Source organism: Anolis carolinensis, chromosome 1, assembly GCF_035594765.1.
Source record: "Anolis carolinensis isolate JA03-04 chromosome 1, rAnoCar3.1.pri, whole genome shotgun sequence".
In the NCBI taxonomy this organism is placed as follows: Eukaryota; Metazoa; Chordata; class Lepidosauria; order Squamata; family Dactyloidae; genus Anolis; species Anolis carolinensis.
Window position 1 is genome coordinate 364,219,475 of NC_085841.1, and position 25,069 is coordinate 364,244,543.

General features: G+C 43.1%; 1 protein-coding gene across 1 annotated transcript in view; it reads right to left on the reverse strand.

Moving 5' to 3' along the window:
• Nucleotides 1-441: 441 nt before the first annotated feature.
• The window catches only part of atl1 (atlastin GTPase 1), a 61,539-nt gene continuing 36,911 nt past the window's right edge, over nucleotides 442-25,069 (reverse strand). Inside the window, exons 8-14 of the mRNA XM_062968710.1 lie at nucleotides 24,716-24,854; nucleotides 21,956-22,083; nucleotides 17,670-17,726; nucleotides 13,308-13,379; nucleotides 10,286-10,717; nucleotides 2,700-2,714; nucleotides 442-1,322 (exon numbers count right to left, since the gene is read on the reverse strand). Of these exons, the coding sequence (XP_062824780.1) occupies nucleotides 1,209-1,322; nucleotides 2,700-2,714; nucleotides 10,286-10,717; nucleotides 13,308-13,379; nucleotides 17,670-17,726; nucleotides 21,956-22,083; nucleotides 24,716-24,854 (957 nt within the window). The 3' untranslated portion in view covers nucleotides 442-1,208. The remainder of the gene's footprint in view (nucleotides 1,323-2,699; nucleotides 2,715-10,285; nucleotides 10,718-13,307; nucleotides 13,380-17,669; nucleotides 17,727-21,955; nucleotides 22,084-24,715; nucleotides 24,855-25,069) is intronic.

Here is a 25,069-nt window from a genome sequence, read left to right on the forward strand (position 1 = left end):
ACAACGTGCACAACCACAACATAAAACAGTGGTTCCCAACCTGTGGGCCGTAGCCCAGCAGTGGGCCACATGAACAAAAATCCAGTCCGCAAATCTCTTTCCTCTATATTTATTTTATTTCTGCTCCTTTCCAGATGGTGTCTACTGATGGCATATGTTCTGTATCAGAAACTAGAGCTGATGTGGTCTATCCAATGCAGTTTTTGAATCAGCACCCCAAATAACCAAACCAATTCTAAAATTGAACAAAAACAGATTTGTAACTCCATTTGTTAGTAATGTTGGAAAGTGGTCCCTGGTTAAAGTGGTTCCTGGTCAAAAAAGGATTGGGAACCACTGACGTTAAAGGACAGGATGCGCAGCCACAACATACCACTTGTGAATGAATACGTTTTCCGCAGAAGGAGCTAACAATGAATAAAGGGACAAATGAGTTCATGGTCATAGGAACCAAACATTTTAATCGACAATAAAATAATAAAAACTAGGCACACTCTTTTATGCACTGAACAAAAATATATACAGTGAAACTCCCAAACACATGTACAAAAAAGGAACGTTCCATCTCTCTTAATATACTGTAGCAAAAGAAATATTCTTTGCAGCTTTCGCGAAGGCAATCTCTCTCTCTCTCGCTCGCTTTTATTTTTAAAGTGAATCAATTATCATTCACAGCTTGGATGAAGGAAGGAAGGAAGGAAAGAAAGAAACCGTGAGAAATCATTGTGCGCAAACTGGAGAAAGTTACAAAGACGTGGTCCCTCTCGGATAAGGGCTTTGTGGTTTCGGTTCGGAAAGGCCTGCGGCCGAGCGGAGAAGGGCCAGGGAAGGAGGGCTGTGGCGACTTGCAGGGTTTTCGGAAAGCCAAGCCCTTGATGGAAGCGGCCGCCTTCTCCGGTGACGAACCTCTCACAAGCCCCGCCATCCGCATTTTCCTGGAGAACCCAAGCCTCCTTGGTGTGCAGCAAAACTAAAAGTCGCCGTGTTCGTAAGGAAAAGGTCAGCCATGCCGTATCAGCAAGGAATTGTCCGAATGAAAGCAGCCACACTTAAGCCATTGGTATGCGTGAAGGGGGTTACCGGTTTCCGTGGCCTTCCTTTTTCTGAGGAGTGTTAAGAGGCTGGCGGCAACATGGATGCAAAAAACGATTAACATGTTTAATGACGCGAGTTTCATGCACCTCCGTGGGACGCGCCCCTCGGCCGGCTCACATGGTCTTCTTTTCCGTGCCGTCGGCGGGGTCCGCCTTCTGCGCCGTGGGGAAAGCGTGGTGGTACAAGTGTCTGTGGGTCGCGGCTGCGCTGTAGAGTTTGTACAAAGCCTGCAAAGAGAAAGACAAGACTTACAGGCAGGGGAATCATGGGGACCCCGGAATTAGAGGAGACAACTAAAGGCCATCCAGTCCAACCCCATTCTGATGGCCATCCAGCCTCTGCTGAAAGACCTCCAGAGAAGGAGACGACATTGGGCTCCTAATTCCGTTGCCAAACAGCTCTTACCATGAGGATGTTCTCTATTGTTTAGGTGGAATCTCTTTCCCTGCCATTTGAATCCATTGTTCCATTGTGTCCAGAGCAGCAGAAAACAAGCTTATCTCTTTATCCCAGTGGTTCCCAACCTTTGGGTCTCCAGGTGTTTTGGACTTCAGTTCCCACTGTTCCTAAGATCTGGTAAGCTGGCTGGGATTTCTGGGAGTTGAAGTCCAAAACACCTGGAGGCCCAAAGGTTGGGAACCACTGCTTTATCCTCAATAGGACATCCTTCCAAATATTTAAACATGGCTTTCATGCCTCCTCTCAACGTTCTCTTCTCTGAGCTAAGCATCTCCATCTCCCTAAGCTATTCTTCATAGGGCTTGGTTTCCAAACCTTTGATCATTTTGGTCATTTTTCTTTTGTCCATCTCCTTAAACTGCTTTGCCCTGAACTGGACACAGGGTTGTTATTACTCCAGGTGAGGAGATCCGACCAAAGCAAAATGGAGCGTGACTATGACTTTCCTTGATCTAGACCAAGCATGGTCAAACTTCTGCCCTTCAGGTGTTTTGGACTTCAACTCCCACAATTCCTAACAGCCGGTAGGCTGTTAGGAATTGTGGGAGTTGAAGTCCAAAACACCTGGAGGGCCAAAACATTTTCCTGCCTGCTGTAGACACTATGCAGCCTGGAACTGCATTGGCTCTTTTAGCTGCTGCATCACAACATTGACTCATATTCAACTTGTAGTCCACTAAAGCTCCTAGATCCCTTTTCACATGGACCGTTCTCAAGCCTATACGTGTGTATTTTTATTGCAATTGAAATTCATTTTGTTAGCTTTGGTCAATCAGCTCTCTAATCATTGACATTCCTTTTGAATTTTGATCCTGTCTAATTTTGATCCTGCCTAACCAGCTATCACTCCTATTTTGGTGTCATCTGCACAGCTGATCAATGTGCCTTCTAATCCATTGTCCAAGTCATCGATGAAGATGTTGGATAGCCCAGGACTCGACTACAATCCAGTTCTACCCGCCTTGAAGCAAAGCAGAAAGGTAAATGGCGCAAATGAGCCTCCCAGCAAATGAGCAAAGACACACTGAAAAAAAAGTGGCAGAAGCAGATGGGAGATGAGCCATTTCAGCAGCACAGGTGCAAACACGGGACAGACATGGACGCTGGTGGGAAAAGCACAGCTGTCACAGGACAACAACACTTACCTCGTTGGTGTTTCCCTGCAGAAAAGGCAGTTGCAAAAAAAAGAAACGTGAGAGAAAGAACACATTGTGTTGATTATGGTTTTTATTTGGAGAGGCTGCCAAATCTATCTCGAGACCCATGATCAGGGGTCCCCAAACTTTTTAAGCAGAGGACCGGTCCACAATCCTTCAGACTGTGGAGGGGCCGAATTATCATTTGGGGAAAAAAAAGGACAAATTCCTATAGACCAGGGGTCCTCAAACTTTTTAAGCCGAGGGCCGGTCCACAATCCTTCAGACTGTTGAGGGGCCGGATTATCATTTGAAAAAGAAATAAAAACAAATTCCGATGCACACTACACATGTCTTATTTGTAGTGCAAAAACAACAACAAGAACAATGAAAGAACAATACAATATTTAAAAATAAAAACAATTTTAACCACATACATTGATCAGGATTTCAATGGGAAGTGTGCTCCTGCTTCTGGCCAATGAGATAGTCAAGTTAATTAGGGTTGTTGTTGTTGTTGTTGTTGTTGTTGTGTGCCTTCAAGTCATTTCAGACTTTGGGTGAGCCTAAGTCTAAAATTTATTTATTTATGTATTTATTTATTATTTACTACATTTATTTACTACATTTGTACCACACTCTTCTGACCCCAAAGGGGACTCAGAGTGGCTTACAAATTATATGTACATACAATATATTATATTATTAGCATAGCACAATATTAGCATTATATATTACTATATTGAACTATACCACAATACTGTAATATTATTAGTAATATTATATGTAATATAGAATATATAATTAATATTATTATATGGTATTATTATTAGTGTTATATTGTATTACATTATAATATTATTATCAATATTATATGTATATACAATATATTATATTATAAAACTGAGGGCGGGGGCCAGGTAAATGACCTCGGAGGGCCGCATCCGGCCCCCGGGCCTTAGTTTGGGGACCCCTGCTATAGACACTGCACATGTCTTATTTGTAGTGCAAAACAACAACAATGAAAGAACAATACAATATTTAAAAATGAAAACAATTGTAACCAACATAAACCTATCAGGATTTCAATGGGAAGTGTGGGCCTGCTTCTGGCCAATGAGATAGTCAAGTGAATTAGGATTGTTGTTTTGTGCCTTTGGGCGAGCCTAAGTCTAAAATTATCTATTTATTCATTTACTACATTTATTTATTACATTTATATCCCGCCCTTCTCACCCTGAAGGGGACTCAGAGCAGCTGTATGTACAAACAATATTTTATATTATTAGTATAGCACAATATTAGCATTATATATTACTATATCGAACTATACCACTATACTGTAATATTATATGTAATATATAATTAATAATAATAATTATTATTATTATTATTACAGTAGAGTCTCACTTATCCAACATAAATGGGCCGGCAGAATGTTGGATAAGTGAATATGTTGGATAATAAGGAGAGATTAAGAAAAAGCCTATTAAACATCAAAATAGGTTATGATTTTACAAATTAAGCACCAAAACATCATGCTATACAACAAATTTGACAGAAAAAGTAGTTCATTATGCATTAATGCTATGTTGTAATTACTGTATTTATGAATTTAGCACCAAAATATCATGATGTATTGTAAACATTGACTACAAAAATGCGTTGGATAATCCAGAACGTTGGATAAGTGAGTGTTGGATAAGTGAGACTCTACTGTATTATTAATGTTATATTGTATAACATTATAATATTATTATCAATATTATATGTATATACAATATATTTTATTATTAAAAATGATATAAAATATTATAAAACTGAGGGCAGGGGCCAGGTAAATGACCTTGGAGGGCTGCATCCGGCCCCCAGGCCTTAGTTTGGGGACCCCTGCACTATACTGTAATATTATATGTAATATATAACATATAATTAATATTATTATATGGTATTAGTATTATATTGTATAACATTATAATATTATTATCAATATTATATGTAAATACAATTTATTATTAAAATGATATAAAATATTACATTATAAAACTGAGGGCGGAGGCCAGGTAAATGACCTTGGAGGGCCGCATCCAGCCCCTGGGCCTTAGTTTGGGGACCCCTGCCCATGATGCTGCCTTGTAAAGCATCAGGAAATAGGCTGAGTCTACATTGTAGAATGGATGCAGATTGTCGCCACTTTCACTGCCATGGCTCAATGCTAAGTAATTATGGGAGTTGCAGTTTTACAAGGTTTTTAAGCCTTCTCTGCCCAAGAGGTCTGGTGCCTCGCCAAACTACAAAATGCAAACAATATCCAAAGGGCCAAATTGAAAGAAGTGCTTGGGGCCCAGAGAGCAGACATGGAAATGCATAGTTGGAACTGTTTTGGTTCACATGTCAATGTGATGGTGACTCGTCTCTGGGTTTGCAATCTGAATTTGAGCAGAAACCGACCTGCCAAGGAGGTTCTGCACCATGGAAAGCTCATTTTGGAAGAAAACCCAGTGCAGATTATCCACCTAATGACACAGGAGCAAACACGAAGAGCTTACCTGCCCTAGCCCTCAAACCCAAATTGGATCAGAAGTAATTCCCAGATGTCCAAACGACATCCAGGCACATCCAGTGCGGACCATAAGACCTGTTCCAATGCTAACTGGTCTGTCCAAACAGGCTGGTACTACCAGCGGCTGTTAGGAATAGTAGGAGTTGAAGTCCAAAACACCTGGAGGGCCGAGGTTGGCCCATGCCTGTCCTAGCCACTTGGCACTTTTGCAGCAGGGTGGATCCAGAGTAGAATAATAGAATCACAAAGTGGAAGAGATCCCAAAGGACCATCAAGTCGCGGTGGGGAGACAACTCAAGCCCTCCCGACAGATGGACATTCTTCCAGAGAAGGAAACTCCACTGAACTCCCAAGCAGCATATTCCACAATTGAACAGTTCTAACCACCAGGAAGTTCATCCTTAATGTTTATGTGTAATCCCTATCCCTGGAATTTGAATCCATGGCTCTACTGCAGGGGTCCCCAAACTTTTTAAACAGGGGGCCAGTTCACAATCCTTCGGACCGTTGGAGGGCCGGACTATAGTTGGCCACCGAGCAATTAATAATAATAATAATAATAATAATAATAATAACAGCAATAATAAAAAAGAGAGTTGGAAGAGACCCTTTGGGCCCTTGAGTCCAATCCCCTTTTGCTTTTGTGTACTGAAAGCACAAGCAAAGCACCCCTCACAGATGGCCATCCAGCCTCAGTGTTAATAATAATAATAATAATAATAATAATAATAATAATAATAATAATAATAATAAAGAGGATTGGAAGCGACCCTTTGGGCCATTGAGTCCAATCCCCCTCTGCGTTTGTGTACCGAAAGCACAAGCAAAGCACCCCTCACAGATGGCCATCCAGCCTCAATGTTAATAATAATTATAATTATAATAATAATAATAATAAAGAGGGTTAGAAGCGACCCTTTGGGCCATTGAGTCCAATCCCCCTCTGCCTTTGTGTACCGAAAGCACAAGCAAAGCACCCTTAACAGATGGCCACCCAGCCACAATGTTAATAATAATAATAATAATAATAATAATAATAATAATAATAATAATAATAATAATAATAATGGTTGTAAGAGAAGAAGAGACCCCTTGGGTCATTTAGCCCGCCAAACCCCTTATGCCCTTGTGCCGTGGGGGCCGGATAAATGGCTTCAATGGGCCGCATCCGGCCCCCGGGCCTTAGTTTGGGGACCCCTGCTCTACTGTATACCATTTTCTGGAGGAGCAGAACACAACCTTGCCCTCTCCTCAATTTGACATCCTTTCAAACATTTAAACATGGCTGTGGTGTCCCCTTCTCTCAACCTTCTTTCCCCCAAGGGAAACATCCACCGCTCCCTGAGCCACTCTTTGTTGGGCTTGGATTCCAGACCTTTGATTATTTGGGTCACCCTTCCCTGGGTGGCTGCCTCCATGGCCAACCCTCAGTATTGCTACTCCCAACCAGCAGAAGAACATTTGATAGCTGGAGATGAGCCCTTAAGGCAGGGGTCCCCAAACTAAGGCCCGGGGGCCGGATGCGGCCCATCAAAGCCATTTATCCGGCCCCCACAGCACAAGGGCAGAAGGGGTTGGGCTAAATGACCCAAGGGGTCTCTTCTTCTCTTACAACCATTATTATTATTATTATTATTATTATTATTATTATTATTATTGACACAACGATGTTGTATGACACAGCAAACAAGATAGACATGCTGGATTTCGTTTCACAAAACCACAAGTCGAACACTTCCCAAGTGTCTAGGACTGTGTGATGTATTTTCGGATGATGCGTGCAGATCCCAGTAGGGTGGCCTTTTGCAGTTGGCAGATCGTAATTTTGTCAATGTCTATTGTTTCCAAATGCCGGCTGAGATCTTTTGGCACGGCACCCAATGTGCCCATCACCACTGGGACCACCTGCACTGGTTTCTGCCAGAGTCTTTGAAGTTCAATCTTGAGGTCCTGATAGCGGCTGAGTTTTTCCTGTTGTTTTTCGTCAATGCGACTGTCACCTGGGATGGCGACATCAATGATCCAAACCTTGTTCTTTTCCACAACTGTGATATCTGGTGTGTTGTGTTCCAGAACTTTGTCAGTCTGGATTCGGAAGTCCCACAGTATCTTTGCGTGTTCATTTTCCACGACCTTTGCAGGTTTGTGATCCCACCAGTTCTTTGCTGCTGGGAGGTGGTGCTTGAGGCATAAGTTCCAATGGATCATTTGGGCCACACAGTTGTGCCTCTGTTTGTAGTCTGTCTGTGCAATTTTCTTACAGCAGCTGAGGAGATGATCAATGGTTTCGTCAGCTTCCTTGCACAGTCTGCATTTTGGGTCATCAGCTGATTTTTCGATCTTGGCCTTAATTGCCTTTGTCCTGATGTCTTGCTCCTGGGCTGCAAGGATCAGGCCTTCTGTCTCCTTCTTCAGGGTCCCATTCGTGAGCCAGAGCCAGGTCTTCTCCTTGTCAGCTTTTCCTTCAATTTTGTCAAGGAATTTTCCATGCAGTGTTTTGTTGTGCCAGCTGTCAGCTCTAGTTTGTAGTGTGGCTTTCTTGTACTGGTTTTTTGTCTGCTGTGCTTTGAGGAGTTTCTGATTTTTGACTTCAATCAAAGCAGGTTCTTCACTTTGCTTGACATATTCTGCCAGGGTATGTTAATAATTTATTATTATTATTATTATTATTATTATTATTATTATTATTATTATTATTATTAACATTGATTCTGGGTGGCCATCTGTCAGGGGTGCTTTGTTTGTGCTTTCGGTGCACAACGGCAGAGGGGGATTGGACTCAATGGCCCAAAGGGTCTCTTCCAACCCTCTTTTTGTTGTTGTTGTTATTATTGTTGTTGTTATTGTTATTATTATTATTATTTATTGCTCGGTGGCCAACTATAGTTCGGCCCTCCAACGGTCCGAAGGATCGTGAACTGGCCCCCTGTTTAAAAAGTTTGGGGATCCCTGCCTTAAGGTCTTCAGTGCCAGTAGCAAAACACTGGGAGGAGTATTCTCTCTTTCTCTCTCTCTCTCTCTCTCTCAATCTCTTGTAATACTTCTCTCTTCTGGGAAACTTGAGTTTATACTCTTCTGGATTCCGTCCCAAACCTACACACGCACCCCATTCTTCCTCCTCCCTCTTCTTCACCTCTACTTCCTTTTTTCTCCTCTTCCCCTCCTTTTCCTCCCTCCTTCTCCTCTTCTTCCTTCTTCTCCTGTTCCCTCTTCTCTTCCTCTTCGTTCTTTCGTCTTCCCTTCCTCTTCCCTTTCTCTCCCTCCTTCTCTTCTTCCTTTCTTCTTCTCTTCCTCCTTTTCCTCCTCTTCATCTTCTCTTCCTTCCTCTCCATCTCCTCTTCTTCCTTGTTTCTCCTCTTCCTTTCTTTATCTCATCCTCCTCTTCTTCTTCCTTGTTTTTTTCTCCTTCTCTTCCTTTCTTTATCTCCTCCTCCTCATCTTCTCTTCCTTCTCCTTCTTCTCTTTCTTGTTTCTTCTCTTCCTTCTCCTCTTCTTCTTCATCTTTTCCTTCTCTTTTTCCTGTTTTCTTCTCTTCCTCCTTCTCTTCCTTTCTTTATCTTTTCTTCCTCCTTCTCTTTCTTGTTTCTTCTCTTCCATTTCCTTCTCCTCTTCCTTTCTTCTCTTCATCTTTTCCTTCTCTTCTTCCTTTTTCTTCTCTTCCTCCTTCTCTTCTTTATCTCCTCTTCATCTTCCATCTCCTTCTTCTCTTTATCTCTTCTTTTCCATCTCCTTCTACTCTTCCTTTCTCCTCCTCCTTTTTATCTTTTCCTTCTCTTTTTCCTTGTTTCTTCTCTTCTTCCTTCTTCTCTTTATCTCCTCCTCTTCATCTTCTCTTCCTTCTCATTCTTCTCCTGTTTCTTCTCTTCCATCTCCTCCTCCTCTTCCTTTCTTCTCCTCGTCATCTTTTCCTTCTCTTCTTCGTTTTTCTTCTCTTCCCCCTTCTTCTTTTCCTTTATCTTCTTTTCATCTTCTCTTCCTCCTCCTCCTTCTCTTGTTTCTTCTCTTCCATTTCTTCCTTCTCCTCTTCCTTTCTTCTCCTCTTCATCTTTTCCTTCTCTTCCTCCTTCTCCTTTATCTTCTCCTCCTTCTCTTTCTTATTTCTTCTTTTCCATCTCCTCCTCCTACTCTTCCTTTCTCCTCCTCCTTTTTATCATTTCCTTTTCTTCCTTGTTCCTTCTCTTCCTCCTCCTTCTCTTTATCTCCTCCTCTTCATCTTCTCTTCCTTCTCATTCTTCTCGTTTCTTCTCTTCCATCTCCTCCTCTTCCTTTCTTCTCCTCTTCATCTTTTCCTTCTCCCTTTTTTCTTCTCTTCCTTCTTCTCCTCTTCCTTTCTTTATCTCGTCCTTCTCCTCCTTCTTCTCTTTCTTGTTTCTTCTCTTCCATTTCCTCCTTCTCCTCCCCTTCATCTTTTCCTTCTCTTCTTCCTTGTTTCTTCTCTTCTTCCTCCTTCTCTTTATCTCCTCTTCATCTTCTCTTCCTTCTCATTCTTCTCTTCCATCTCCTCCTCTTCCTTTCTTCTCCTCTTCATCTTTTCCTTCTCCCTTTTTTCTTCTCTTCCTCCTTCTCCTCTTCCTTTCTTTATCTCGTCCTTCTCCTCCTTCTTCTCTTTCTTGTTTCTTCTCTTCCATTTCCTCCTCCTCCTCCTCTTCATCTTTTCCTTCTCTTCTTCCTTGTTTCTCTTCTTCCTCCTTCTCTTTATCTCCTCTTCATCTTCTCTTCCTTCTCATTCTTCTCTTCCATCTCCTCCTCTTCCTTTCTTCTCCTCTTCATCTTTTCCTTCTCCCTTTTTTCTTCTCTTCCTTTCTTTATCTCGTCCTTCTCCTCCTTCTTCTCTTTCTTGTTTCTTCTCTTCCATTTCCTCCTCCTCCTCCTCTTCATCGTTTCCTTCTCTTCTTCCTTGTTTCTTTTCTTCCTTCTCCTCCTTCCCTCCTTCTTCCTGTCTCCTTTCCCTCTCCTTCCTCCTCCACACTAAGGCACCAGAGACAAGACTGAGATGTGGGGATGGCAAAGGGCCCGTGGGGCCGCCACCTACCTGGTCCCATAGGGCCGCGGCCACTTGGTCGATGACGGCGCCCAGCTCCCTGTACTCCCCGGAGTAGCGGATGTAGGCCCAGGTGCAGAGCGTGATGAGCGTCAGGCCCATGATCATGTTGCAGAGGCTGGCGATGATGTCCAGGCCGATGAAGCCGGTGATGCCCGCGATGACGTAGGTGATGAAGATGACCACGAAGAGGGTGGCGGGGGTGCGGGCCGCGTGGAAGATGTTCTTGCTGTCGTTGTGCTTGATGTACTGGACGTAGAGCTCGTCGATCTCGGCCTCCAGCTGCTGCAGGTACCGCCGGCTGAACTCCTCGCCGCCCATCTTCTTCACCGACCGGAACTGCCGCACCGCCTCCTCCTTCAGCTCCAGGTGACGGCTCTGCAGGTCGCTCGGGGCCAGGAAGGGCTTGTCGCCCCCGCACACCTGCGAGAAGCCAACGTGGGATGGGGTCAGCATCCACACCTCTCTACAGAGCAGGCATGGGCCAACTTGGGCCCTCCGGGTGTTTTGGACTCCAACTCCCACAATTCCTAACAGCCGGTAGGCTGTTAGGAATTGTGGGAGTTGGAGTCCAAAACACCCGGAGGGCCCAAGTTGGCCCATGCCTGCTATAGAAAAAGTGATTTATTTTCCTTTGGAAAGGCTTCTCTCTTGAATGAAAAGTAATGCCTCCACCTTCGTAATTCCTCAAAAGATGCCAGTCCTGGTCTGCGGCAGGTCCTGGCTTGTTCAGTAGACTCTCCTCTACAATTCCATTTGATGAATAGCCTTAGCATTGAACAGTTGTGTTGTTAAAGTGCCAAGTATGGAACCCTGCGCAGACGGTCGGTCAATTTTATTTATTTATTTATTTATTTCCAATATTTCCATCCCGCCCTCAGAAGGGACTCAGGGCGGCGTACAATTGGCAACAATTCGATGCCGGCATATCATTAAAAACAAACAGCATATAAAATCGTTGTCGAAGGCTTTCATGGCCAGGATCACAGGGTTGTTGTGTGTCTTTCGGGCTGTGTGGCCATGTTCCAGAAGCATTCTCTCCTGACGTTTCGCCCACATCTATGGCAGGCATCCTCAGAGGTTGTGAGGTATGGAGAAAACTAAAACTAAAACTAGAAAGAAAACTATATTTACCTCTTTGCTTAGTTTTCTCCATACCTCACAACCTCTGAGGATGCCTGCCATAGATGTGGGCGAAACGTCAGGAGAGAATGCTTCTGGAACATGGCCACACAGCCCGAAAGACACACAACAACCCAGCATATAAAATCTATTACAAACAGTTACATACAGTATAAAATCTAAAACATATGCTTAAAATCCATTCATCCAATATCCTCGTACTTTATCCATACATCAGTCTGGGTCATCTTTGTCGTTTCTTCGTTAAAAGCCTGAGCCACATAGCCATGTTTTTAAGGCTTTTCTAAAACTCAAAAGGGTTGGGGCTCAAACAACGTGCAGTCATTGAATTCTTGTCATCCCAAAGGAAATTCATCAGAGAATGCAAGCTGTTGATGGTGATTGTGTTGATGTGAGTCCTGTGCTTCGTTGGGCGAGTAAGTTCAAAGATGTTGAGGTGGGAACATCTGACTTGCGGGACAAAGAGTTGGACGTCCTGTGATAGCAACCACCAAGTTTCACAAGCAAAAGGTTGACAGGTTGATTCAGGACAATCGTCATATCACTCGGAGAGAAATTTCAAGTATAATCAGCATTTCGCAAGAACGTGTGAGTCACATTATTGCTTTGCTTGGCTACTGAAAGATCTATGCACGATGGGTCCAGTGACCTTCATTGCTTGGGTTTGGATGGGAATATTTTAATAAATCAAATGCAGAAACAATCCTTAGAACATGCTCTTTAACTACCACTATTCATTTTTCCACATAATCACCAGACAATTGGATACATTTCTACCAATGATGAACAAGTTTTCTGAAGCCATCACGGAAGAAGTCGACACTCTGTTTCCACAACCAGCGTCTCACAGGACCCATCGTGCACAGATCTGCCGATAGCCAAGCAAAGCAATACTGTGACCCCCACGTTATTGTGAAATGCTGATTACGCTTGAAATTTCTCTCTGGGTGATACGACGATCGTCCTGAATCAATCTGTTAACCCTTTGCTTGTGAAACTCGGTGGTTGCTGTCACATATCATAGAATCATAGAATAGTAGAGTTGGAAGAGACCACATGGGCCATCCAGTCCAACCCCCTGCTAAGAAGCAGGAAATCGCATTCAAAGCACCCCCGACAGATGGCCATCCAGCCTCTGCTTAAAAGGACGTCCAACTCTTTGTTTGTCACTCAAGTCAGATGTTCCCACCTCAATATCTTTAAATTTACTTGCCCAACGACGCACAGGACTCACATCAACACAATCCCCATAAACAGCTTGCATTCTCTGATGGATCTCCTTTGGGTGACACCTTCCACTGTCAAGAATTCAGTGACTGCACGTTGCTTAAGTCGCATTGCGCAGGGTTCCATACTTTGCACTTTAACAACACAACCGTTCAATGCTAAGGCTTCTCGCCAAATGGAACTGTAGAGGAGAGTCTACTGAACAAGCCAGGACTTGTCACAGACCAGGGCTGCCATCTGTTGAGGAGCTACGAAGGTGGAGGCATTACTTTTCATTCAATCCTTGTATATCTAGGTCCTTCAATGCAGTCATGCCAATGGCCACATGACCTTGGAGGTGTCTATGGACAACGCCGGCTCTTCAGCTTAGAAATGGAGATGAGCACCAACCCCCAGAGTCAGACATGACTGGACTTAACGTCAGGGGAAACCTTTACCTTTACCAATGCGATTCAGTGTTCAACTTCCAGTGGATGACATGCTGGAAGACCCAGATATCTCTAGGGAGTTGTTTTCTGAAGTTAAGAGCCATTTCTTCCATTACTGGGGTCCTCTGCCCTTAATGCCAGCCAATTTGGAAAGCTGACTGTTCACCTAAACCTTTCTTTGGGAATGTGGCAGGACACACAGAGGCAAAGCTCACCTCCTCCATCCTTTTGTTGTAAGCATCCTTGGCCGTGGCGACAGCGGCCAGGTTGTTTGCTTCTGCTGTAGCCTGCGATGAGGGACAAAGAAACAAAGGGTCAGAGGGGCAAGAAGGCAATGGGAAGAAGAGGTCACCAGTCCAACACCAGTCAAAGCCCTCCCAACAGATGGCCATCCAGCCTCCATTTAAAACCCCTACATAAGGATGTTAGCTAATATCACTGAAGTTCGGTCCAGTTCGGTCCAGTCATTGGCTTGGTTCAGTGCTGTCTCAATAAGGGTGAACTACAACTCCCAGATTCCCAGGGCAATCACCCCCCAAACTGTGCCAGTATTCGCAGTTGGCCATGTTGGGTGTGTGTGCCAAGTTCAGATCCGTCGACAGCTGGGATGCAGGTGAACTACAACTCCCAAAACCAAGGTCCATTCCACTAAACCCCGACAGTATGTTCAGTTGGTCATGGGACTTCTCTGTGCCAAGTTCGGTCCCGGTCCATTGTTAGTGGGGATCACAGTATCAGTGAAGGTACTGCAAGTCCCATCATCCATGGCAAGTTTGGTCCAGATCCATCATTGGTTGGGTTAACAGTGCTCTCTGGATGTAGGTCAAGTACAACTATTGTAAATCATGGTGAATTGTCCCCAAACCTCTTGTTCACTTGCTGATCAATTCATCTGTTAATTGTGTGCCATAGGAAAGGGTAGGAAAGGGTTAAGGGAGAGGCAGTGGGCGGGGTCATGCAAATGAAGGAACCCTGGGATGTCCATTCTGGAGGAAAAACACAACATCTAGGGTGAAATTGTCCCCGCATGAAAGCCTTCACTTGTGTGGGGGCAGAATTATGTTTGTGGAGGATTCTGGCAGGGTTTGGGCTACATGTTCATGGCGCTCACTGTAACCTGCATGTCAGTGGATGGAGGGCCATGGATGTCTCCTGTTCAGTAGGAACTACGTATAGCTGTTCGTGGAGGCGGGAGGCTGTCTATGTAAGTGGACACCTCCTCCACATACACTTTTTGCACTTCTATTATGTGTATAGATATAGATATATGATATCTATATATATAAAATGTAATGTGCATTTTTCCCATGGAGTAAACAACAAAACCACTGAACCAAATCTCACCAAATTTGGCCAGAAAAGATATAGTCATCCAATCTATGTCTTTCAAACAAAAAAAAACCCTAGAAAAATAAAGTCAAAATTAAAAGAAAACCACCAAAAACACAAAGCAGGGAGGGATAAGAATGAGGAAGAGCCGTTCTCCCCCTGGCTGCCAGTCAGAAGGGTAGGCCTCACCCCCTTTATATATTTATAATATAATATTATAAATATATAATAATTACTGTGATATAATAAAACAGAATCTCTCACCCTAGACTTTCCACAGATATATATTAACCTCTTTGCTTAGTTTTCTCCATACCTCACAACCTCTGAGGATGCCTGCCATAGATGTGGGCGAAACGTCAGGAGAGAATGCTTCTGGAACATGGCCACACAGCCCGAAAGACATACAACAACCCTGTGATCCCGGCCATGAAAGCCTTCGACAACACAGAATAATATAATCTCTATAATCAGGACAGTAAGTAAAGAACAACGCCCTGAAAACAGGAATTTCAGACAGGAAACAATCAGGGCCAGCTAACAACTCCCAACAAAGGATTCCACCAGGGAGGAAGCAGCCAAGCTTTGAAGCTGCAAGACCATTACATGCTGATCATTCTGGCTAATTGCAGCATTCATGCTTGCCTCCAACAGACAAAAAAAGAACCAGAAATATTCTATATCCACCAATTCCAATGACCACCAATTCCTCAATACTTTATTTCCCATACCACCAGACCACAGCAATGCGTGGCCGGGCACAGCTAGTCTATATATATAAAAGAGTGATGGCATCACGGCAATTCACAAAACAACAAAACTACAGGCCCCCCAACCTCAAAATTTGACAACACAACCCATCATCCACGCCTCAAGGTTGATGCAACAAAAAGAAAAGAAAAATAATTAGAGGGAGAGCAATAATTTTTTTAATCCAATTGCTGCCAGTTTAGAGGGCTAATCTCTGCCCACTTGGTTGCCTAGCAACCAAGGGACAGCCAGGTTTCAGTTAGGGGACAGGCAGATTTAGGCCTCACTGAGGCTTCTTCCACAGATTATCTAATTTGCACTGGATTATATGGCAGTGTAGACTCAAGGCCCTTCCACACAGCTATATTACCCATTTATAATCTTATATTATCTGCTTTGCACTGGATTATCTTGACTCCACACTGCCATATAATCCACTTCAGTGTGCATTTTATACAGCTGTGAAGAAGGAGCCTCATATAATCCAGTTCTGAGCAAATAATATAAGATTAGAAATATACAGTAGAGTCTCACTTATCCAACGTAAACAGGCCGGCAGGATAAGTGAATATGTTGGATAATAAGAAGGGATTCAGGAAAAGCCAATTAAACATCAAATTAGGTAATCGTTTTACAAATTAAGCACCAAAACATCATATTAAACAACAAATTTGACAGAAAAAGTAGTTCCATGCGCAGTAATGCTATGTAGTATTTACAGTAGAGTCTCACTTATCCAACACTCGCTTATCCAACGTTCTGGATTATCCAACGCATTTTTGTAGTCAATGCTTTCAATATATCGGGATATTTTGGTGCTAAATTCATAAATACAGTAATTACTATATAGCATTACTGTGTACTGAACTACTTTTTCTGACAAATTTGTTGTCTAACATGATGTTTTGGTGCTTAATTTGTAAAATCATAACTTAATTTGATGTTTAATAGGGTTATCCTTAATTCCTCATTATCCAACATATTCGCTTATCCAACGTTCTGCTGGCCCGTTTATGTTGGATAAGTGAGACTCTACTGTACTGTATTTACAAATTTACCACTAAAATATCACAATGAATTTAAAACACTGACTACAAAAGCATTGATTATGAAAAGGCAGACTGCGTTGGATAATCCAGAACATTGTATAAGCGAATGTTGGATAAGTGAGATTCTACTTTAATATGAAATAATTACTGGGATAGAATAATGCAGAACAATATAATCTCTAAAACCAGGACAGTAAATAAACAGGGGAATTCCACACAGGAAACAATCGGGGCCAGCTAACACCTCCCAACAAAGTATTCCCATCATCAAAGTCTGGCAAATCCTCTGTTTTCTCAGGGCCACAGACAGTAGAAGCACATAAAATATCGCAAACAACATCACTCTGAAAACAAGGGTATTCCAGACAGGAAACAATCAGGGCCAGCTAACACCTCCCAACAAAGTATTCCCATCATCAAAGTCTGGAAAATCCTCTGTTTTCTCAGGGCCACAGACAGTAAAAGCACATAAAATATCGCAAACAACACCACTCTGAAAACAAGGGAATTCCAGACAGGAAACAATCAGGGCCAGCGAACACCTCCCAACAAAAAATTCACTCAGGGAGGAAACAGCCAGGCTTTAAAGCTGCAAGGCCATTACATCCTAATCATTTTTCCTAATTGTAGCATTCATACTTGCCTCCAACAAACAAACAAAAAAACCAATCAGAAATATTGTATATTCACAACCTTTAGGAAATAATATCCCCTGATGGCACAGCGTGTTAAAGCGCTGAGCTGCTGAACTTCTGGACCGAAAGGCCGCAGGTTTGAATTGGGGGAGCGGAGAGAGCCCTCACTGTTAGCTCCAGCTTCTGCCAACCCAGAAGTTCGAAAACATGCAAATGTGAGTGCATCAATAGGTACTGCTCCGGCGGGAAAGTAACGCCTTTCCATGTAGTCATCCCACATGACCTTGGAGGAGTCTACGGACAACGCCGGCTCTTCGGCTTAGAAATGGAGATGAGCACCAACCTCCAGAGTAAGACACAACTGGACTTAATGTCTGGGGAAAACCTTTACCCTTGACCTTAACTACCACCAATTCCTCAATACTTTATTTCCCAGACCACCAGACTTCGCCACAGCAACGCGTGGCCGGGCACAGCTAGTATACATATATAGTATGAAAACTTACAAGGGGTTGGTTTACCTTACTAGTAAAACTGAATTCCTGTGTTGCGAAAGGATGCCTGCCTAAAAAGCAAGTCACCAAGATGAAAAGTCTGGACCACTCTGCTATTTTATCCTTCCGAATTGTACTTGCGGCCAATGCTGAACTAGGCCATCTGCAAACAAACAACCTAACAATACCAGCACCCAAGGGACCCGGCTCCATTGCAGTTGCCCAGGTGAAGGATGGGAAGAAAGTAATAGTTATGTTGTTTGGAAACTTGATTCCCAAGAGCCCTTTCCCGTCCTCTTGAAAGCAAAAGCGGAAAATACCTGCAGCATGGATTTGGGATGAGGAAGCTCTTCTCCTTGGTAGATCTTAATGTAGGCCTAGGGAGAAGACACACAGGAAGAAACTGATTGATATAAGCCAGATATGTATTATTATTATTGACACAACGACGTTGTATGACACAGCAAACAAGATAGATATGCTGGATTTCGTTTCACAAAATCACAAGTCGGACACTTCCCAAGTGTCTAGGACTGTGTGATGTATTTTCGGATGATGCGCGCAGATCCCAGCAGGGTGGCCCTTTGCAGTTGGCAGATCGTAATTTTGTCAATGACTATTGTTTCCAAATTCCGGCTGAGATCTTTTGGCACAGCACCCAATGTGCCCATCACCACCGGGACCACCTGCACTGGTTTCTGCCAGAGTCTTTGAAGTTCAATCTTGAGGTCCTGATAGCGGCTGAGTTTTTCCTGTTGTTTTTCGTCAATGCGACTGTCACCTGGGATGGCGACATCAATGATCCAAACCTTGTTCTTTTCCACAACTGTGATGTCTGGTGTATTGTGTTCCAGAACTTTGTCAGTCTGGATTCGGAAGTCCCACAGTATCTTTGCGTGCTCATTTTCCACGACCTTTGCTGGTTTGTGATCCCACCAGTTCTTTGCTGCTGGGAGGTGGTACTTGAGGCATAAGTTCCAATGGATCATTTGGGCCACACAGTTGTGCCTCTGTTTGTAGTCTGTCTGTGCAATTTTCTTACAGCAGCTGAGGATATGATCAATGGTTTCGTCAGCTTCCTTGCACAGTCTGCATTTTGGGTCATCAGCTGATTTTTCGATTTTGGCCTGGATTGCCTTTGTTCTGATGGCTTGCTCCTGGGCTGCAAGGATCAGGCCTTCTGTCTCCTTCTTCAGGGTCCCATTCGTGAGCCACAGCCAGGTCTTCTCCTTATCAGCTTTTCCTTCAATTTTGTCAAGGAACTTTCCATGTTTTGTTGTGCCAGCTGTCAGCTCTAGTTTGTAGTGCAGTTTTCTTGTACTGGTTTTTTGCCTGTTGTGTTTTGAGGAGTTTCTGATTTTTGACTTCAATCAAAGCAGGTTCTTCACTTTGTTTTACATATTCTGCCAGGGCATGTTCTTCTTCTTTGACTGCTTGTTTTACTTGTAAGAGTCCTCTGCCCCCTGATCTTCTAGGCAGATAGAGCCGGTCAACATCACTGCGAGGGTGCAGTGAGTGATGAATGGTCATGAGTTTTCTTGTTTTTCTGTCCAAATTGTCCAGTTCCGCCTGTGTCCAATTTATAATGCCAGCAGTATATCTTATGACAGGTATGGCCCAGGTGTTTATGGCCTTGATGGTATTGCCTCCATTGAGCTTGTTTTTGAGAATTTTTCTGACCCTTTGTGTGTATTCTTTGCTGACCACAGTTTTCACATGTTCATGCTTGATGTTGTCCCGCTGTAATATGCCCAGATATTTATAGGTCTCTGGCTGGTGACACTTTATTGTTTGGCCATTGGGCATATTTATGCCATCATTTTCAATGATTTTTCCTTTCTTCAATGCCACTGTCGAACATTTGTCCAAGCCAAACTCCATGCTGATATCAGTGCTAAAAATTCGGACAGTGTTGGTCAGAGACTGGATTTCAGTTTGCGTTGTTGTTGTTGTTGTTGTTATTATTATTATTATTATTATTATTATTATTATTATTATTATTATATTATCATCAACATCATCCCACTTTCCCCCAAGATTTGTACCCAAAGGAGCTCATCATTAGAAAGAAAGTTAAAAGCATACAAAAGGTAACTATTACATTTACAACCAAATTGAACTATTTACAGTAGGAATACCCTGGATAAAAGGATAAAAATGCATTTATCTGCCATCTACCGATCCCCATTGGGGTCATGGGTTGACAGGTAATATACAGGTTGGGCTTTAGCACAGCAAGTTAAAACCACCAGCTGCAGTAAATCTTATCAATTGAAATGTTGACAGTTCGAAGCCCAGGTTGGGGTGAGCTCCTGGCCTTTAGCCCAGCTTCTGCCTACCTATCAGTTTGAAAGCAAAAATGGGAGTAGATAAATGGGTACTGCTTAAAAGTGTGGAGTTATTAAGGCACCCATAAGGAAATGTCAGAAAACTTGGTCATTCGATCAAGGAGGAAGGTTATGAGCAAAGCTCTTCGGTCGGGAGATGGAGCAACAGCACTCCTCCGTGGCCGGAACCAAGCACAAACCTTCAAGTTGCCAAAGACGGGAAAAGCATACATATACCTCTATCTATGTACAATTGTCTGTCTTGTCAGTGCATAAACAGCGTTGAATGTTTGCCACAAATTTATGTTCTATGATCTGCCCTGGATCACAATGTACATATACAGTAGAGTCTCACTTATCCAAGCTAAACGGGCCGGCAGAAGCTTGGATAAGCGAATATCTTAATAATAAGGAGGGATTAAGGAAAGGCCTATTAAACATCAAATTAGGTTATGATTTTACAAATTAAGCACCAAAACTTCATATTATACAACAAATTTGACAGAAAAGGTAGTTCAATATGCAGTAATGTTCTGTTGTAATTACTGTATTTACAAATTTAGCACCAAAATATCACGATATATTGAAAACATTGACTACAAAAATGACTTGGATTATCCAGAGGCTTGGATAAGTGAGGCTTGGATAAGTGAGACTCTACTGTATTTACATCCAACTTTCCCCCAAGATTTGGACCTAAAGGAGCTCACCATTACAAAGACAATTAAAAGCATACAAAAGGTAACTATTAAAACCAAATCGAACTATTTACAATATGAATACCCTGGGTAAAAGGATAAAAATGCATTTATCTGTCATCTATTGATCCCTTTTGGGGCCATGGGTTAACAGGTAGTATATGGGCCAAGTTTTAACACATCGGGTTGACAGTTTGAAGCCCAGGTCAAGGTGAGCTCCTGGCCTTTAGCCCAGCTTCTGCCTACCTATCAGTCTGAAAGCAAAAATGTGAATAGGTAAATAGGTACTGCTTGAAAGCGGGGAGTTATTAAGGCACCCATAAGGAAATGTCAGGGAAATGTCGGCGAGGAAGGTTATGAGACAAAGCTCTTCAGCCGGGAGATGGAGCAACAGCACTCCTCCGTGGCCAGAACCAAGCACAAACCTTCAAGTTGCTGAAGATGGGAAAAGCATATATATACCTCTATCTATGTACAATTGTCTGTCTTGTCAGTGCATAAACAGCATTGAATGTTTGCCACAAATTTATGTTCTATGATCTGCCCTGGGGTGGATCACAATGTACATATACATGGCAAACATTCACAGAGGCTATTTAACATTTTCCAGCTTCATGAGGGTATGCTCGATTCCGGCCACAGGGGGAGCTGCTGATTCATCATCCACTGTGACACCCAGTCCTTGATGGAGTATTTCCTCATTCTTCCGCACGCAGGCTGCTGGACATTTTTATGGTGACGCAAATTAGTTAACAGCACTCCATGCCGTCATGCTGGCCACATGACCTTGGAGGTGTCTACGGACAACACCGGCTCTTCAGCTTAGAAACCGAGATGAGCACCAACCCCCAGAGTCAGACATGACTGGACTTAATGTCAGGGGAAACCTTTACCTTTAAATTAGTTAAATTAGTCTCCCTCCATATACAGTCCCTAAATTTTCCTACTTGACAGATGCAACTGTCTTTCGGGTTGCTTAGGTAAACAACGAGCTAGGCTATTTAATGGTCGGGCACTCAATCTGACCCGGGCTGGTTTCGAACTCATGACCTCTCTGTCAGTAATGATTTATTGCAGATGGCTACTAACCAGCTGCGCCACAGCCCGGCCCTATATGGTAATATTTTGTGAAATGGATCCTGAACAACAATGAAAATGGAGAGCTGAACCTTATATAACACTATGTAACACAAGTTTTGATCCTGGGTTATAAATGTCATTTCCTAATTGATTCTATCCTGAAAACATGGGAAAAGTTTAATTAATTGCCAAAACTTTGTTTCTGCGGGAGGGACATCATCCTGCAGCACATTTTGTGATAGTTTTACAATTATCGAGTCTCAACCAATTCAACCTATTTTGTGGCAGCCACCAAAATGAAGTATCTGGAGTAGAACAACTACTTTCAAAGTCATACACTTAAACAGGAGACAACACTTTCAAACCAGGAACAGAACGTGTTTCAGATTTTGTTACATAGTGTAATGGGATTTGGGGAACCAAAACCCCGGAGACACCAAACGGCTTAAGGCATCAACATAATCTTCGTGAGAGATGGATCACTTGGGGGTCCTACCCCACCTTGAAATACTCCACCAGGCCTCGGCAGGTGATCTTGTTCCCGTTGATCTCCTTTACGTCCAGGCTTTGCGGGCTGAGCAGCCACGGGATCAGCACCTTCAGGTTCTTGATGAAATCGTCGTCGATTTCTGCAAAGGGAAGACGGAGAGGAGCTTGGTTTGGAGAGGCTTGGGGCAGGCCCCACAGCAAACTCCTGGTTGAACCATGGATATATTGGGACCCCCATCCCACCCGGAACATCCTAGTTTGATATTTTTTGCCTCTTTCTACCTGGCTGTTGACTCCTCCACCAGGAAGATGACTAGAGTCCATAGGATCCTAGAGATGGAAGGGACTCCAAATGCCATCTAGTCTGACCCCATTCTGCTTGGCAGTCCCATCCCACTCTAGGATTCTATATTTCAAGACTTCCAGGGAAGGAAACTGCACTGGACTCCTAGGTAGCAGCAGATTCTACTATTCAACCACCAGGAAAAGTAGTGGGACAGTCCAGCAGAGTCAAGTCAATTTGGGCACAACTGCAGGATGGATATGGAGTAGAATCATAGCATCACAAACTGGAAGAGTTCCCAAAGGGCCATCCAACCCAACCCCCTTCTGCCAGGCAGGAAGACACTGTTGGAGTTTTGGACTGTGTAGTTTGAAATTTCACTTATAGTTTAAAGCAATGTGCAATGTAGTGTAAGAGTTAAATGCATAGAGCGAGAGAGATATTGCTAGAGGGAAACTGTGCAGTTTCCATATACGTAACGGGACATTTGTCACTGCTCTGGAATGTGGGTGTCGACAGTTGAGAGCAGGCCTGTAGCGAGGGGGGGGGTTAGGGGTTCAAAACCACCACCACCACCCCCCCTGAAATTTTTCAGGTTATAAAAAAACCTGGTTTACTCATGAATTTTAACTGGTTAACCAAATCTCCATGCTAAATCTACGAGACGCAAAACATTAAGAGTCCCTCCAGGCACTATCTCAAGTAGATATTGACAGGTTTGTAGCGGGGGTGGGGGTGCTAGGGGTTCAAACCCCACCCCCCACCCCCGAATTTTTTTTCTGGCTACGGCCCTGGTTGAGAGAACAGACTTCCCTTGTCGCCATCAATTTAGCCGGACGCTTAGATGGTCCGCTCTGGCAGTGCTGTGTACATAGTTGTAAATCAATAGTAATTGAGACAAAAGGTGGATGTGTCTCAATTTAATCCTTTCATGACAGACACAACCCAAGCCCTCCCAACAGATGGCCATCCAACCAGAGAAGGAGACTCCACTGAACTTCAAAGCAGCATATTCCACAGCTGAACAGTTCTAACCATCTGGACGTTCTTCCTTAATGATTATGTGCAATCTCTTTCTTGGAATTTGAATCCATGGCTCCATTGTATCTCAGTCTCTGGAGGAGCAGAAAACAAGTTTGCTCTCTTTCTCAGGTAATGCTTCTCTCTTTTGGGCCAGCTTCCTAATGTTCAGGTGGGATCTCTTCTTGCAGCTGGAATGCATTGCTTGATCGAGACCCCAGATCGGGGAAACCCTAGCCCCACTTTGGCCAGGCCTCACCTGGAATAAGAGCAGCCCTGTGTCCAGTTCTGGGCAAAATAATTCAAGAAGGAGATGGACAAGGTATTCCAATTTTCCAAATCTTTAATGTTTTTCCATTTTGGGTCATAATTGTTTTCTACCAATTGTGAATTTTTTGCCGTTAAAACTATCCTAAATATTGAATCTTTTTTCTAATTTGAATACCTGATATTTCTGCCAATTTGTCTTGTCTTTCCTTGGTCATATTTTTCGTTAATAACTTCATTTTATCTATATTTATTTTAAGTCCTGATATCTTTCCCAAATTTTCTAATTTGTCAAGCCAATTTGTTATAGTTTTTATTGGTTTTTCTATTATGCAGATCAGATCATCTGCAAATGCCCTAATCTTAGAATTTTCTTTTTTAATTTTTACTCCTTTTAACTCTGAGTCTTCTCTAATAGTATTAAGCAATATTTCTAGTGCAAAAATAAATAATGGGGAGTGCGTGCAACTTTGCCTTGTTCCTTTTGAGATTTTAATAAATTTTGAATCTAATGTGTTTGCCTTAATTTTTGCCTTTTATTTGTCATAAATTCTATTGATCGCATTGCTAAAATTGAAACCCATGTCTAATTCTTTAATTAATAATTTGAAGATATCCCAATTTAAATTATCGAAGGCTTTTTCCATGTCAGTTGCTAATAATGCTATTTCTTCTTTGTTAGTTTTTTTGTGATATTCAATTATATTTATAATTTCCCTTACATTATCCTTTGATTGTTTTCCTGGCAAAAATAAGGTGTCCAGACAAGGATGACTGACATGGTCAAAAGTCTGGAAACTATGAGTAGTGAGTCTGTTTAGCCTGGAGCAGAGAAGGTGAAGAGGGAACGTGATACATGGAGGAGACTGAGACACAAAGGAAGCAAGATTCAAGTTGCAAGGGGAAAAGATTCCACCTAAACATTAGGAAGAACTTCCTGATGGTCTGAGCCATTTCACAGTGGGATATGCCTCTTGGGAGTCCAGTAGAAGACTCCTGCCTGACAGAATGCAAGTGGGCTGGATGGCCTCTGGGGGTCCCTTCCAACTCTAGGGTTCTGTGACTCCATGCAATATTTACCACAGACACATAGCTACAACCTAACCCTACAGAAAGACCTATGTGGCTCCAGTCTTCTTTCATCAGCAGCACAACCGCAAGGTTTGCAAAAAGAGCTATGGCAGCCTTCCAGCTGGACGTACCTTTGAGCTTCCCGTCAAAGTTTGGGTTGGTGGCGACTTTCAGTCCCGGGTGAGGCAAGAGGAAGCAGGCGATGTTGGTGAAGCAGGAGTGGATGTGCTTGCGCACGTTCTGGAGCTCTTCGTGCTGGTTCCCCGAGACCTGAACAGAAGAAAACAAAAGGGAAAGTTCATTCAATGGCGGGAATGGAGTGCGGAGGAGAGATAGATAGGCAGACCCCAAGTTACGAACAAGAGAGGTTCTGGAGTTTGGTGAGAAAGCTCCAGTGGAGACCCCTTTTCTCCATGATAATAACTCTTCCAGTGTTGTGGTTCAGCCTGATGATGAAGGGGGATTTGAGCTTTCACAGTTTGAAC